General features: G+C 41.1%; 1 protein-coding gene across 1 annotated transcript in view; it reads right to left on the reverse strand.

The window, feature by feature from the left end:
- The window catches only part of Zdhhc13 (zinc finger DHHC-type palmitoyltransferase 13), a 40,230-nt gene that overhangs the window by 12,775 nt on the left and 12,659 nt on the right, over positions 1-14,796 (reverse strand). The window contains exons 5-10 of the mRNA XM_051174272.1: positions 13,552-13,696; positions 12,193-12,257; positions 9,822-9,984; positions 9,457-9,582; positions 6,250-6,383; positions 3,887-3,987 (exon numbers count right to left, since the gene is read on the reverse strand). Coding sequence (XP_051030229.1) covers positions 3,887-3,987; positions 6,250-6,383; positions 9,457-9,582; positions 9,822-9,984; positions 12,193-12,257; positions 13,552-13,696 — 734 coding nt within the window. The remainder of the gene's footprint in view (positions 1-3,886; positions 3,988-6,249; positions 6,384-9,456; positions 9,583-9,821; positions 9,985-12,192; positions 12,258-13,551; positions 13,697-14,796) is intronic.

The raw sequence follows: 14,796 nt of genomic DNA on the forward strand, positions 1-14,796 counted from the left end.
ACAGAAAGGGAGGCCATACGGCAGATGCTCCACTCTTACTATCTATTCAAAGACTGGTCCACCGGCCAGCGTGCCACTTGCGGGAAAGACTGCTTGGAGCTGAATGCCAGCCAGCACACAGCCGGCTGGGGCAGGAGCTCTTTGAGTCGAGGCCAGCCTAGGCGATAGAGGCAGTTGGAGGTTCGTCCGAGCTCCTTAGTAAGACACTCTCTCAACAGTCAAACAAAAATGAAGCTAAACAGAAAGAAAGTGGGGAGGGAGAGGAAGAGAGGGAAGAGAAAAAGGAAGGACAGGAAGGAAGGAAGTGAAGGCAGACAGGCGGGCAGCTAAGGTCAACTCCCGTCAGGCCACACTGACAGCACTAGGCGGGACTCAAAGAGCTCTTCGTGGGCTTCATCCCATAATGAAGTTTGAGAAGCACCGACCTAACCCTGACACTAAGCACAAACACATCTGACTCAGACAGGCAGAGTGACTCCTGCGAGCTAATTTATGTCCGCTTGAACAACTCAGTCATTTGGAGAGGACCTAAACTGAGGAAATGTCCCCACCAGACTGACCTGTGCTGCACTGACTGGCGACTGTCCTGAGAGGCCCCGCCCCCTGGGTGTCACCCAGAGAGAGGCAGGTGGTCCTGGTCGTTAAGAAAGCAGGCTGGACAGGGACATAAACAGCTCCCCTCCCCCTCCATGGTCTCTGGAGCAGTTCCTGACTCCAGGTTCCTGCCCTGACTCCTCTGGAAGATGGACAACAGTCTAAAAGCTGAAACAAACCCTTTCCTATCCAAGCCACTGTTGGTCTTGGTGCTTTATCACAGCAGCAGAAGCCTTAATCAAGACAGTTTATCACAGTTAACATGTAAGTGGGGCTAGTTTTAAGAGGCCAGGTAAGTTGTACAAGATGGAATTAAAACAAAGCTTACAGTGAGAGAAGAGGGACATGTCTACATGACGTACAAGAGGTGGTTGTTTGTAAACAATTAGATAGACGCAGATTTTCTCCACTAAGTCCTCTAGTCCTGCAGGGTAAGCTGGCTGAACTAGGCGCTTGCACTCTAACTTTAAGACAAGTCCTAGAAGGATTACTGGGCTCCCTCCCCTAAATAAAGGGAGCTGCACCCTGACCCTCACGGGAGAGGCAAGCAGATTCAGTCACCAGCCATTCTTAACCTTCATTCAAAGCTCCCCTGTCTCTCCTCCCTCTTTTTTTCTTCTTTTCCTCTCTGCCTGGTGTTTGTTACCAAACCCAGGGGTTTGTGCTGACCTGAACGCATTGTGTAGCCAAGACTAGCCTCAAACTTTCCATTCTCCTATCTCATCTCCCAAGTGCTAGACTCACAGGCATGTATCAACAGCAAGCTTCTGAGTCTCTGCTACTTTATCTAAAAACCAAGTCATACCGAAAGCCGACTGAAACCAAGAGGCCTTTACACACATCCAGCTCTTAGACTTAAGTACAGCCAATATCACGAAGGAAGCATTCAGTGGCTCACCATTGCTTTAACCAAGCCGTAACTGTAGTTTGAACCCTTATTAAGGTCCTCTTTCCTTTCATCCAGTCCCTCTCACAAAAGCCAAATACATTACTTACCAAACACATAAAAGAGACCTAAAGAAAAAGAGCTGTCCCTAACACACAAAGTACTATTTATAAATGCCAATTACGTAGTGGGGACTATGCACAGCCCTTCAGACATCAGAGCATGGTTATCCTTGCAGCCACCTCAAGAGCTAGGCATCACTGTCCCCAACAGACAGAAAAACAGAGTTGCCCAATGGTACATAGTAACAAAAACAAAAGGTCACTCTGATGGTATCCCTGCCTATCTTGTGTGAGACTGGGTTCAAATCCCTGACAGGGAGGGAAGCCACTGAGTACAATAATGCATGTCCATAATTCCTACCCTCAGGAGACATTGTTCAGTGAGTTTGGGGACGGCATCATCAGCACAGCAAGTCCCAGCACAGCAAGGACTCTAAAGTGAGACCTCATCTGAAACAAACGAGCAAGGTCCCTAAATTCAGAACCACACTGCCTACTAACCAGGACAACATGTTTTCCACAATGCTCTTGACTCTCATAATAATCATGGGCTGTGGGGCGGAAGCCCCTGGTCAATCCTAAGCGGTAGCCTGAGCATGATATGTCCTAATATTTGGGTGAGGTCTTTACAAAGCTAAGCAGCAGCAGATCCACAGGGCAGTTCCAGCAACATATAGCACTCATCCTGGAAAACACTAGCCTTGGGTGAGGTATGCCACCTACTGGCCCACATGCCTTCACAGCAGCAGGCTCAAAAGGAGGGCCTGTTCAGCATGTGAGTGATACACTGCATCGTGTTCACTCTGACACCTTGAGATTCTATCTAGTAAGAAAACCAATTCTAACATAATATACCTTCACAAGTATCAAGCAGGTATCAGTTATAGTCATGTGAAAATTAATTTCTGCAAATGAGGTTAATAGACTACAATGGGGTTATATGTCTTGTTAGTTTCTGATTCTGTAAAATCAAAATATAAAATCTGGAATAGTTGAAGGTGTACATATTTAAAGAATTCATCAAAAACTACAATTTCAAAAATTATTCACTGACACAAAAGTATGAAACCCTTTTCTGTATAATGTCCACTGTCCCAGCATCTATGAGCTCTGGGTCATCTGTGAATGTGATAGAAACTATGCTGTCCTTAAGTGGTAATAAGAAAGCTAGTGTTAATTAAAACCCTCATCAAATCAGTAATCACAAGACAATTAGGGGTAATTTTTTTTAAAAGCCTAGAGACATCTATGGCATTTATGCCTTTCACTTAGATTAAAGGAAAACAAATCACAGTAGAAATAACACTTAGAAATAATAAAACAGCATTAAAGCAAAAACACGACACAATGCTGTAGGTATATGCACTCTGAAAACTCATATGCACATCCCATTTATTCCGTGGGAAAGATTCTTAAATTTCCCTTTTGCATTTCTTCGATAAGCACCCTGGCCTTTTCTTCCAGAAATATCATTACCAGAAAGAGACACACAGAAAGTAAGGCGGTAAGCTAAAAAGCCTGTTTCTTCCTACCACACTTCCTCTTTCCCTGGCACATAAGCAGAATTATTAAGTTTCACAGGAAGGAGAGAAGGAAGTCCGGAGGAAAGAGATACAAGCCTGGGCATGTGTGTGGTGTTACAAATGGATACAATCCAAAAAGCAATCCTTCTTCAACTTCTAGGTGACTGAATCTGGCCAACCTCAAGAGGACCAAAGGATCTGGGTCTCCATGTAATAAACACATTCACTAGATGTAAGATGTGTTTTCCATCTGAAACCACACAAGTAGGCCATAAAGAATAAGTAGGCCATGACTTAAATTCTTAGAGGGACCAGGGACAAAACGTGGTAAAGCACACGTAAGATGTCGTTTCACATCTACTCAAAGCACATTTAATGTTGCTGAGGGTCCCTGCCTGAGTCATTAACTTTGAATTTCTTGGCATTACCAAGGACCATGTTTCCCCAAATCTCTCCCACATAGCCAATTTTGGTACCCAGGAGACTTATTTAATCAATTGTAACTGCTGACCAGGTTAAAAGAGCCATCTGACCTTCAAGTATCTAAAAAACACCAACATATTGTTATGGGCCATAAAGCACCATGCATCCTGTGGTCATTCTCCTGGAAGTAAGAATACTAGAGACTAATGTCTACACAGCACCAAGTAGATTTAACAGAATTAAGTACATTCGAGACTACGCTCAGCCAGAATCAATATGTGAGTGTAAATACAAGTTGCATCCCCTAGAATTTTTTCCCCACTATCTAAGCTAACAATGGCATTACTGATTTTTGAAAGTAAAACAAAATATGTGCTTCATTTAAGCTTAAAGGATATCAGGAAAGAATAAGATGAACCAAGTCATAAATATCCAGAAAATGGAACTTAGCAGAAAGACTGTTGGTAAGTACACAAGGTTCTTATAGCCAACCAAAAACCTGGAAAAAAAAGCAGACATGAGGTGTTAGTGAAGTAAGGCATTGGTGCGAATCATGTCAAGTCAGTCCTAGCTCCTCAGTAACAGTGACAAGTCACAGCAGCAGCAGCTTTGGTCTTCCCCATGAGAAAACTGTACGATGCCCTTCCCAAAGCACATTCCAGCTCCTCTCAGCTACTTACAATCACTTCCTAACAACACATGTCAGTGAACATACTGTATTTCTATTGTAATATACTGTGTTTTTTTTTTCATGTAATTTTGAAATACACCAAAATGCAAAATGTGAATACTTGGAAATTCACCTTTATGTGTAAGCAAGTCCATATTTATGAAACAGCGGTGCACAAAACCTTAGCCATGATCTAGTTGAGGAGCAGCCACAACATGAAAACACGTAGCAGCTAAAATGACAGCAGTCACCACCACACTCACAATCTCAGTCCTACAGCTGGCAGCTTGATGTTCTTGTGTAATGTGTTCAAAAGGCTAATACTGTAGTTTCAAAAGTGATACATAAAAACGTCTTCCATGTCAAACTCAATATAGCCATCTGATAAACAAACATACCCTACCTAGATACATCTTAGGATTTTTATCAGAAATGGCTGCTAGTGGGTTAAAAAAAGGGGGTGAGGTGTAAGCAAGGATTGGCAACTGGTATCTACAACAAAAACATTTGAAATGTTGTTTAGTTAAAAGAAAAAAAAAATGCTACAATGGTCACAGACATAATTAGGACAAAAGCCTACCTGAGAAGAACCAAGGGCCTCCTCAACCTCAACAGGTAAAAATGGAGTCTACTGCAACCTCTGTGTCTGAACTAAGATTTTACCAGGAAAAAAAGGTGCACTTGGTCTAACAAAATAGTGCAATGAATCACCAAATCCACAAGCGCTTGTTATTTCTGACAGGTGTCACAAATCTAGACCAAGAAGCAACCATCCCTCAGCCAAATAACATCAGAAGTGTGCAGCTACTTACCTCCATAAACCGAAAGTCTAGAGGGAGACAAGAAAATAAGGCAGTGGACCAACCTGCTACATGTGTTTGACTCATATCTGAAATGTGTTCACATGCCAATCATCGTGATTAAAGACCTCATGTAGTTATAAAACCAAATCATACAATTATGTTTTAATAGTTTGGATTTTAAGAAAAACAATCAAATAACTACATAAAATGCTTCTGTTGTGGGCGAGCACAAATTGCTAGGTAAGCCCTTGTTGGGTCTAAGAAAATTCTAATGACTGATTCCTGCTAGTTTGGCTAAAAAACTTATTCAAATATCCAGTGGGAACTGAGTATTTTCTGAGCCATGTGTCTGAACCAGACAATTTAAGGTATTTTGCTATTTTTCAGAAATCTGAACTTCTATTCACATTTAAATTCTAATTCATTTCAACCTAACTATCCTGGTCTTTAGGTGACTAAGTAAAGATTCCTCTAACACTGTTTTTCTTATGACAAAAAGTCGTGCACAGTTATTCTAGAAAGTGCTGGCAGCAAAAGGACTCTGGAACAGGCACATTTACAGTCTCGGCTGGCAGGCTGCACGGTGCTCCAGACCTTTGCTACAGACCGTTAACTACAGGCAGGGCCTGAAGAGAGGAGAGTGGGCGATGCCACAGACCCGATGGCTTCACAAAGGGTGGTGTCATGACTGATTACAAATACACACAGTGCACCCGCCATTGTTCTATTTACATCCAAAGCCATGAAGGGGGCATTATCACAATTATCCTCACTTACAGATAGACACTGAAGCAGAGAGGGAGAGCAACTTGTTTGAGATTGACCAGTATGTGTTAAGGCTAAATCTGGATCCAGGAGTATAATCATGCCTATTTCTCTGTGTGATTTTTAAAGGGAGCCACAGTGTATTTACTGTTTCATCAACTGTTCCCAATCATATCCAAGTCGCTTCAACTAAAAACCATCAAGTAGAAAAATAATTACTATAAAATGAATTTAGGTGTAAAGAGGAAAAAAATGAAAAATGGATAAAATGTTTCAAGACATAAAATGGCTTCAGAACTTTATCATTGTTAAACTGAATGATATAATGCGCGGCCCACAGTATTTATTTTCTACCGATTGCCACCAAACGCCTCTCCTCTTCCTACCATTTTGAGGATGTTGTCACATGGTTTAGTAACATGTACAGCTCAACACCAATCCGAGATTGCAGCTGATTTAGAACAGAAATAGGCAGTTACATTGGAAATGCAATAACCAGCCTTGTACAGACGAATATACACACCTCGGAAATAAAGATGTCAGAAACAACAGTGCTACTAGAAGACATCCTTTTAAAAGCCAAGAGTCTGAATTGAAGTCCAGGATGTATCCAACAGCCCACAGGGTGATCATAGAGAGTATCAGCAGCAGGGAGAGCTATGGAGAAGAGAGTCTTAGAATTTTGTGGATCACACCTCCTAACGATACTTAGTTCAGCAAGTACAACTACTACTTCCTAAGCACAGAACAACTTAACCCAACTAGCAAATCTTCTTCAAATTTAAAGTATGACTGGCTTATAAGCCTTAGAGGCAATCTTAAAGTTTTTTGTTTTTGCTTAATGACATTTAGCCTTTTCTTTTCCTCAAAAAAAAAAAAAAAAGGCATTTTAAAAGGAAAGTGATAATAAACATTTAATTTTCAAAAATAATTTCTTTTCGATAGAACTCTATGTCACCAACAATACAGAAACTAAAGGGACTACAATCAAGGCTAAGCTGAAGGACTACAGTAATTGCACTTTGAACCCAACCTGGTATGACCCCTCCCTAAGAATGCCCGTGAAACGGTTCTGAAAGGGATGAGCTTGCTTTGGAGCATCTGGAACTGTGAATGGCTACGGACACCCAGGGGAGACCCAGGAGGCAGTCTGTACGACAGACCAGACCGTCGATTTTGGAAGTCTTTGGATTTATCTGCACAGAGGTGGGACTGTTGTGAGACAGCAAGTTCCCCAAGACCGTGAAGGCAGAAGGCTTGTAAGTTAAGAATAAGCTAATTCCCAAAAGTATCCACGGAAGACTGGTTGGAAAGCCGTGCCGAAAACCTGGGGAAGAGAAGCAGGGAAAAGAGGAGGTTTTTGTACTCAGGGGGTCAAAGGCTGAAATATTTCTTCAGAATGCTAATGATCCAGCTTCCGCTAAGCAGCAGGCTGGTGGTGGCGCTGGGCTCCACAATGGGGCATCTCAGTGCCTGGAGTGTGAGTCTCCAGAAAGCTAGCTTTGGAAACAGCAAAGAGGGAGCATGCACTTCGCCTGATCTCCTTCCACTCCCACCCCTGCAAGCCATTCTGGGAGGGAGATAATTTCAAATGGCGCCGAGTCTTCAAGGTTACCAGTGTTTACTTACTGATGAAAATAAAGTAGAATGCACAAGATAACCAGAATCACAACATCATTTCAGAACTGAGTGATAACTAAATGTGGCCATCACAGCTGTGAATCTGAAACCGTCTTCTACCTGAGCCACACGACTTGTCCACTGGGGGACCCCCGTGTAAACGGCTGTTCTACACATGGGACATGGGAGACAATGAACTGGAGGGCTTTTGTTTTTCCCCATGAAGCTGAAATCCCAGCAGGGAGGACAAACAGAGATGTTAAAGTACATAAAAAGCTGGGATGTGTGAGGCTTTGCAGGTGTGCTAGCTAGTTCTAGGTCAATTTGACACAAACTGATGTGAAGAGGAGGCCTAGGCTGAGACAGTGCCCTCTCCAGTGTCCCAGAAGCAGAAGGCAGAAGGCGGAGTGCATGTAGGGACGGAGAGGGGCGGGGGCAGTGGAGAGAGAGCCCGCTCTGGCTCTGTGGCGGTTCTTCCCTGACAGGCCTGAGGGACGTTCTCAGGGTTGATGACTGATACAGGCGGTGTCGTCTGGGCAGGTGGCCCTGTATGCCACAAGAAGGCAGGTTGAGCGATACAGGTAACATGGTAGTAAGCAGCGCTCCTGCACAGCCTCTGTATCCGTTCCCACCCACCAGCTTCCTACCCCGAGCCCCGCCAGGACATCTTTTGATGGAAACCTGTGAAAAACACACTCACCCTGCTCCAAGTTGCTCTTTGTTACGGTGTTTTATCCTAGCAACAGAAAGAAACCCTAACTAAGACAGCAGGCGACTGTCAGCATCTAGCATTTGCTACAGAGGAATGGGGAGATACCTAGGAATCTGACTTAGGTTTGCAAGAACGGGTCTGCAGGACTAATGGCATTGGGTATTGGTGACATGCTGAGGAAGGAATCAAATTTCACATATAAAATGAGGCAGGGCCAAGCAGAACCACAGGGCAGGAAGCCCGAGGGCCACCTCCTGAGATGTGGAAGGTGAGTGGAGGCAGGAGAAGAAGACAGCAGGAATTCTGGTTCTGGTGTGCCAGACTGCACGTGCCTACTGGATATTTCCTGATGTGCTATACTGCAAGGTCTATTGGAAACTGACTGGATGAGACAAACAGATGGTCTGTGCTGAAGAGAGAAACTTGGGGGATGTCAAGATGCAAATGCCATTCAGGGGATGAATAGGTAAGACAGTTTTCTAGGACAGAATCTTGGCATTGTTATTCCTAAGAAGTTGGGGAGTAACATCTTTCTTCACCCCAACCGAAAACTAAGCATAACACTCACAGTGATTTCCCACATAAAAATGTTGCATCTGATAAAGTGACTACCGTATTTGAGAACAAAAACATTAATTAATCAATCCAATATCCATTTTATCAGCACGAATTATATTCACAACTATGGCTTAGTTTTCTTAGCCATTCATGAGAGAAAGCTGAAGTTCTTAAACCATTTTTTACTATTTAGCTACTTTAAGTTCAGAACACTACTAAAGAGAGGAATTGCTAAGTTTAAATAAATGTTATGTTCAGTAGGAAAACAAATGTATGGGAACACTAATGGGGCTGGATTAATGTGGCATTGGTGACGCAATGAGGTCAGGTTCTAGAGACAAACTGACAGCAGGGCCAGCCAGAAGCTCACCAACATGGGTACAGGGCATGGCCAACAGCACGCACCATGATGACTAGGAAGAAGCCACTACCTAAAGAGCTCAGGAGGCTTAGCCACAGGTGGGCAGGAGCTCAGGAGGCTTAGCCATAGGCGGGCAGGTGCTCAGGAGGCTTAGCCACAGGTGGGCAGGGGCAGGACACCAGTTGATGCTTCCCATTGTAAATGTCTATCAGACACTGAACTGGGGCCAAGTAGGCGTCACCCTGAGAATCAAACCCCTTTTACATTTCACTTCATTCCTTAGTAATTAGCAGATCTCCACCAGCTAACACACAGTTTGGACAGCATCTACCTGAGAACCACCGTTAAACAACTAATGAAATGCCACAATGCTTTCTTTGGGGGAAGATGCCATTAGTAGATCCACTGCAACACAATCAAAGTTCAAGCTCTAGTCTCTTCTTCTGTCCTAAAACCAAAACGTTTATCACACAGGATACCTCGCATTTATGTAGCCACCTCCAAAGCCTAAACCTTTTGTTGGCTCTCATCTTGGCTTCTGTTTTTAGCATGTGAGTAATGAGCTGGTTTTTATTTTGTACAGCCATATCAAGAGGTGTTTCTCCCTTAAAACAAAAAGACAAAAAATTACATTTACAGTTTTTGATACAGTACAGGTATTAACAGTTTTATTAGAATCATAGACTCTCAACACATTTATTCTAACAATAGCTATTAGTGTTATTATTTTATCTTGTGGTATCTAAAACCCAAATGAATAGCTACCAGTACATTGAATATTCATCTTTAACTGAAGATATAATGAACAAGATGAACAAGGGAAGAAGAGAATACCAGGTCATACTTTAGCATTTCGGATGTCGAGGTTAGAACCAGCTTCCAGAAGCTTATCAACTGCACTGACATTTCCTGCTGCAACTGCCCAGTGAAGCGGAGTGTTCTGATGTGTTTTATCAACAGCACTGAGAGAGGGATTAAACTTCAAAAGAAATCCAGTTGGTTCTGGCCTGTCTCAAAACAGTAAAAATACCACAAGGCATTAGTAGGGATGAAGAGATGAAGATGTGAGGAGAAAATGCAAACAGAGAAATTTTAAGGTTACTGTATCAATTAACAAGTAAGCATTCTGAACAACTAGAATGCTGGCTGTTGTACAAGTGTCTTTAAAAACAAGAGTTATTTTTATTTATGTATAGGTGTGCAGAGACATACGTGTGCATGCCGGAGGGCATCTGATTCCCTAGAGCTGGAGTTGCAGGCAGTTGTGAACCACTCTATAATTGGTTCTAAGACAGAACTCTGGTCCTCTGTATGAGTAGCAAGTGTTCTTAGGCACTGAACCATCTCTCTGCAGACCCAAATGTCTTTTATTTAAATACTCCAAATTCAAAATTCAATGATCATGCTTGGGACAAATGGTAAACTTGGTAACGTCACAATCTAAATTAAACCTTATGCTGCCATAGCATGTGCGAACAGTAATAGCGAATGACTAGTTCTAGGGACTAGCAGGGAAGATCAAACAAGAAAGACAGCTGTTAGATGGCAGCCTGCTGTATCAGTGACATAATTTAGACGGCAGTACAGGGATAAGGGAAGTTCTCTTCACGCTGTTGGTCTAGTTAGTGATTCATATTTTTAAAAGCTGTCAGTTTAACCTTGGCTAATATTAAATAAATGGTGTACAATTATATACTAATTGTATGTCTTACTTAAGCAAATAAACTAAAATCTACCTTTATATTCTCTTTCTATTGACTACTAGGTAAAACAGGTATAAATACAGGCTGAATATCTTTCCCAAAACACTTGGACCAGAAAACTATCTTGTGTTTCCTTTTGGGGAATGGATATTTTAAGATATCTGCTAATCCTTAAGGACAAGCAGCAAATCTAAAATGAAATTCACCTGCTTTATATACAGCATACATATAGTCTAGAGTATTTTTAATGATTCTTTGCATTATTTATGGTGCGAAACTTTCTATTTAAGATATCAATCATGTCTAAAAAAATTCAGATTTTGAACATTTGGGACTTACAATTCTGAGATTAGCAATGTTCAACTTATATAGACATTCTGTTGTCTTAATTTTTTTTTTAAATTAGATTTTAAACATTTAGAACTTAGAATTCAAGATTAGGAATCTCAACTTAAATTTCTTAACACATTAGTACATTTAAAAGTGATAAGCTAAGTTAGGCAGTAGTGGTACATGCCTTTATTCCCAGCACTTGGGTGGCAGAGGCAGGCAGATCTGAGTTCAAGGTCACCCTGGACTGAGTTCAAGGTCACCCTGGTCTAAAGAGTGAGTTCCATCCAAGACAGCTACAGCCACACAGAGCAACCCCGTCTCAAAACACACATACAAAGTGATAATCAAGAAAACAATTCAATGAAATACTTTTTTTTTTTTTTATCATAATACTTGTCTTTCCTTGAAGAGATCTACCCACTAAGAACAAGATCTGACTTTACTTACTCTATTAAGCTCTAAAAACTTTCTAGCAAAATTCTAGCTGGTAGCTCCATCACTACATAAAAAGAAAACCAGAAAAACGGTTCTACAACAAATCCAGCTCCAGCAGGAGGTGTGTCAAGGAGGAGCAGATCTGGAGGTTCAGTACAAACTTGGAAACAAATTGATAATGAGAAAACTTAAACATGCATGTGCGCGCAAAGGGATAATGACAGACGACCACAGGGTGGGCATTATAAATATGTATCTGATCATGTCCTGTAATACCCTTGTCACTCCAGCTCCGCCAGTGTCTTCAGAGCAGTCAGCAATAGCAGAGAGCCTGAATTTTACTGCTGTCAGAAAGTGAGTTTATCATAGAGATTTGTGATTATGCCAACATTTAAATCTGCCGTCTGCCTCTACCCGCAAGATTTCAACCTAGAACCCAAAAACCCAAGAGACGCGGGGGAATTGGCCACAGGACAGGATTCTAAAAGTTTGAAAGTTTACAAAGTTTACATACTCCTTAGCATAGGCTTATTAATAGACTGATTTCATCTTTTGTAAACTTTCAAACTTTTCATCAAAGCTACAAAGATAAAATAAAGTCCTTCAATGGTGTACAGCTACTCATGGGCACGTATAAAATCGTCAGCATGTACTAGCATCTCACAGAACAAGATACTTGAGATTGCATTTACAGAAAACTAATAGGAACTAAGAAGCAGAACGAGGGGATCCAGTAACACTCACCCAATGACTTTGTAAGCTGATAGCATGAGAGGCGTCTGGCCGTTGACGTCTGTCATATTCACACTCTAGTTAAAGACAAATCAATTAACAAAACTGTGCACATAGTTAAAAAGTTGCATTTCTTAGTAAATACATACTTTGACACATTCGGTCCCATCACCGCTCTACAAAAAAATGGTTCAAATATTATTTTAAGCTTTAAAAAAAAGGTGCTTTTTTTTTGAGTAAAAATCCATAGACTGCTCCAAACCTTTTAAAGGGAGAATCTGAACATATGATATAAAGTGTTCTATGACGAGAAAGGAAAACAGATAGCTGACAATCACCAACCAAAATGACAAGGAGATCTTGAAGTCATGTAATTTAAGCCTTGACACATGGATTCATGCTAACATTCATCCAATAATAGAATTACCTAACTTCAGAGTCACTATTTTTTCGCATTTGCTTCAAATAGTTAAATAAGAAAAATTCAGAACTCTTTATATTTTCTGCAAGAGAAGGAAAAAGGAAATCATATCCTGACTAGGATACAGTCCTTCACAAAACAGGGCCACGCATGAGGTACAATAGTGGCTCTCATCCAGGCAAAGAGCTTAAGGTACTAAGGGCTCTTAAAACCCTAGAGGGACAGAACACAAAGGCCTCCCTTCTCACACATCTTTCCAAAATGAAGCCCAGGAGGCTATAATTATCCACCTCGCTGGGCTGTCTGAGGGAAAGTGCTTACTTATAGAGGGAGAGTAATCAATCCAGTGGCATTTGTGCAAACACGTTTCCACACCCATTCCAGACGAGACTGCTCACACATTAACCACCTTGCTGTCAGATAGCATACTCTAGCAAACACAGCTAACAGCGGAAACTCCCGCTGCTGACGGCCTATAATTTAACCTGTGCTCTGAAGTACATCATTTTCATGGAATTACTCAGAGAACAATAAATAAGACGCACACATTCAAATTAGCCTCCCATTTCAGCCCAAATAATGAAAGCAAACGATGGGTTAATAGTGATCTGACTACTATTTCTACACTCAAGCACAAGAAAAATACAGGCTTTGAGGTCATGTTTCTGAAAAACCCTGAAAATTACTGGTCTCGTCAGAAAAACTATTACAGGCTTACAAGTTTCAGAAACATTAAATGATGCTGAGCTAAAATAACCTGTCTTTCTCCCTCTAATGAAGCCAAAAAAAAAAAAAAAAAAAAAAAATCAGTGCTCAACAGCTAGGTTGGTTTACTAAGGTTAATTCTGAGCATCTAGATATCCATTAACTTCCAGTTTAAAACTCAGCGTAGAGTTCCCAATGTCTTCAGATCACACAACCTAGAATATAAGGGACATTTCAGAACATACCTGTCCCTTTGAGATGAGATATGCTATAATAGGCATGTGCTGAAACAGGACTGCCAGATGAATGCTGCTGAATCCCTCTCCATCAATCAGAGTGGGGTCTGCACCATGCTGGAGTAATAATATGACCATAGGCAAATGCCCTTGTCTGTAAGCAGAAAAAATTTAAATGCACTGTATTCTGTAGAAGTAGAATTCATGCAGAAAACCAGAAAAATATCCAGGAAGAAACTACACCTCTAAGACACAAGGGATTCTGACTGGATGAAAGGGTATTTTATAATAGGAAGATGTCATTTACTCTTAAGAAAGAGGAGTTATTTTTATTTATGTATAGGTGTGTAGAGACAGATGTGTGCCTGCCAGACAAGGACATCTGATTCCCTGGAGCTGGAGTTGTAGGCAGTTGTGAACCACTCAATAGTGGGTTCTAAGACAGAATTCTGGTCTTCTGTAAAAAAAAAAAAAAAAAAAAAAAAAGCAAGTGCTCTTAAGCACTGAGCCATCTCTCTCTCCAGCTCCAAATATCTTTTATTTAAATACTCCAAATTCAGACTTACATGATTATGCTTGGGGCAAATAATAAACTTTTTAACCTCACAATCTAAATTAAACCTTATGCTTTTATAGCACGTGCAAACAGTAATAGCAGATGACTAATGCCAACAATGGAAACGTTAAAACCCTGCAGTTTTAGAAACTAAAACATAATACGCTACAAATATGAAAGCATAATTATTAAGACTATTGTGAAAGCATAACCAAATATATATTTATAAACCATATTATTAAGAACTATATACAAATAAGGAACCATATATATACATATGTATATGCATATATATGGATACATATATCTTCTTAAACATAACTCATTTTCATATAAACTAACATCATCAATAGTCTGAAGAAGAATAATCCTTAGGTTCTTCAATACTCTTGCCTATTGAGAAAAGATGCAGCGCTCTGCTTTGCAGTAACAACTGTTCACTTTAGTTACAACTTCACCAACCAGAGTGGGTTAAGAAGACTGACTCCCTCAGCTTCACAGGGTCAGTGTACCGCACGGAAAACAGGGACACTAGATTCCGTAAGTGCTATTGTAAGCCGGCCTACTCAATATCATCCTGCATCAACTTCAAAGGAGGGTACCCGTTTGATCTTAAGACAGAGATGCACTTTACTTTTATTTTGAGAGGAAATCAATCTCCCTTTTTTCTATTTTGAAGACAGGGTTTCTCTGTGCAG

This window comes from Phodopus roborovskii, unplaced genomic scaffold, assembly GCF_943737965.1.
Source record: "Phodopus roborovskii unplaced genomic scaffold, PHOROB, whole genome shotgun sequence".
Lineage (NCBI taxonomy): Eukaryota > Metazoa > Chordata > Mammalia > Rodentia > Cricetidae > Phodopus > Phodopus roborovskii.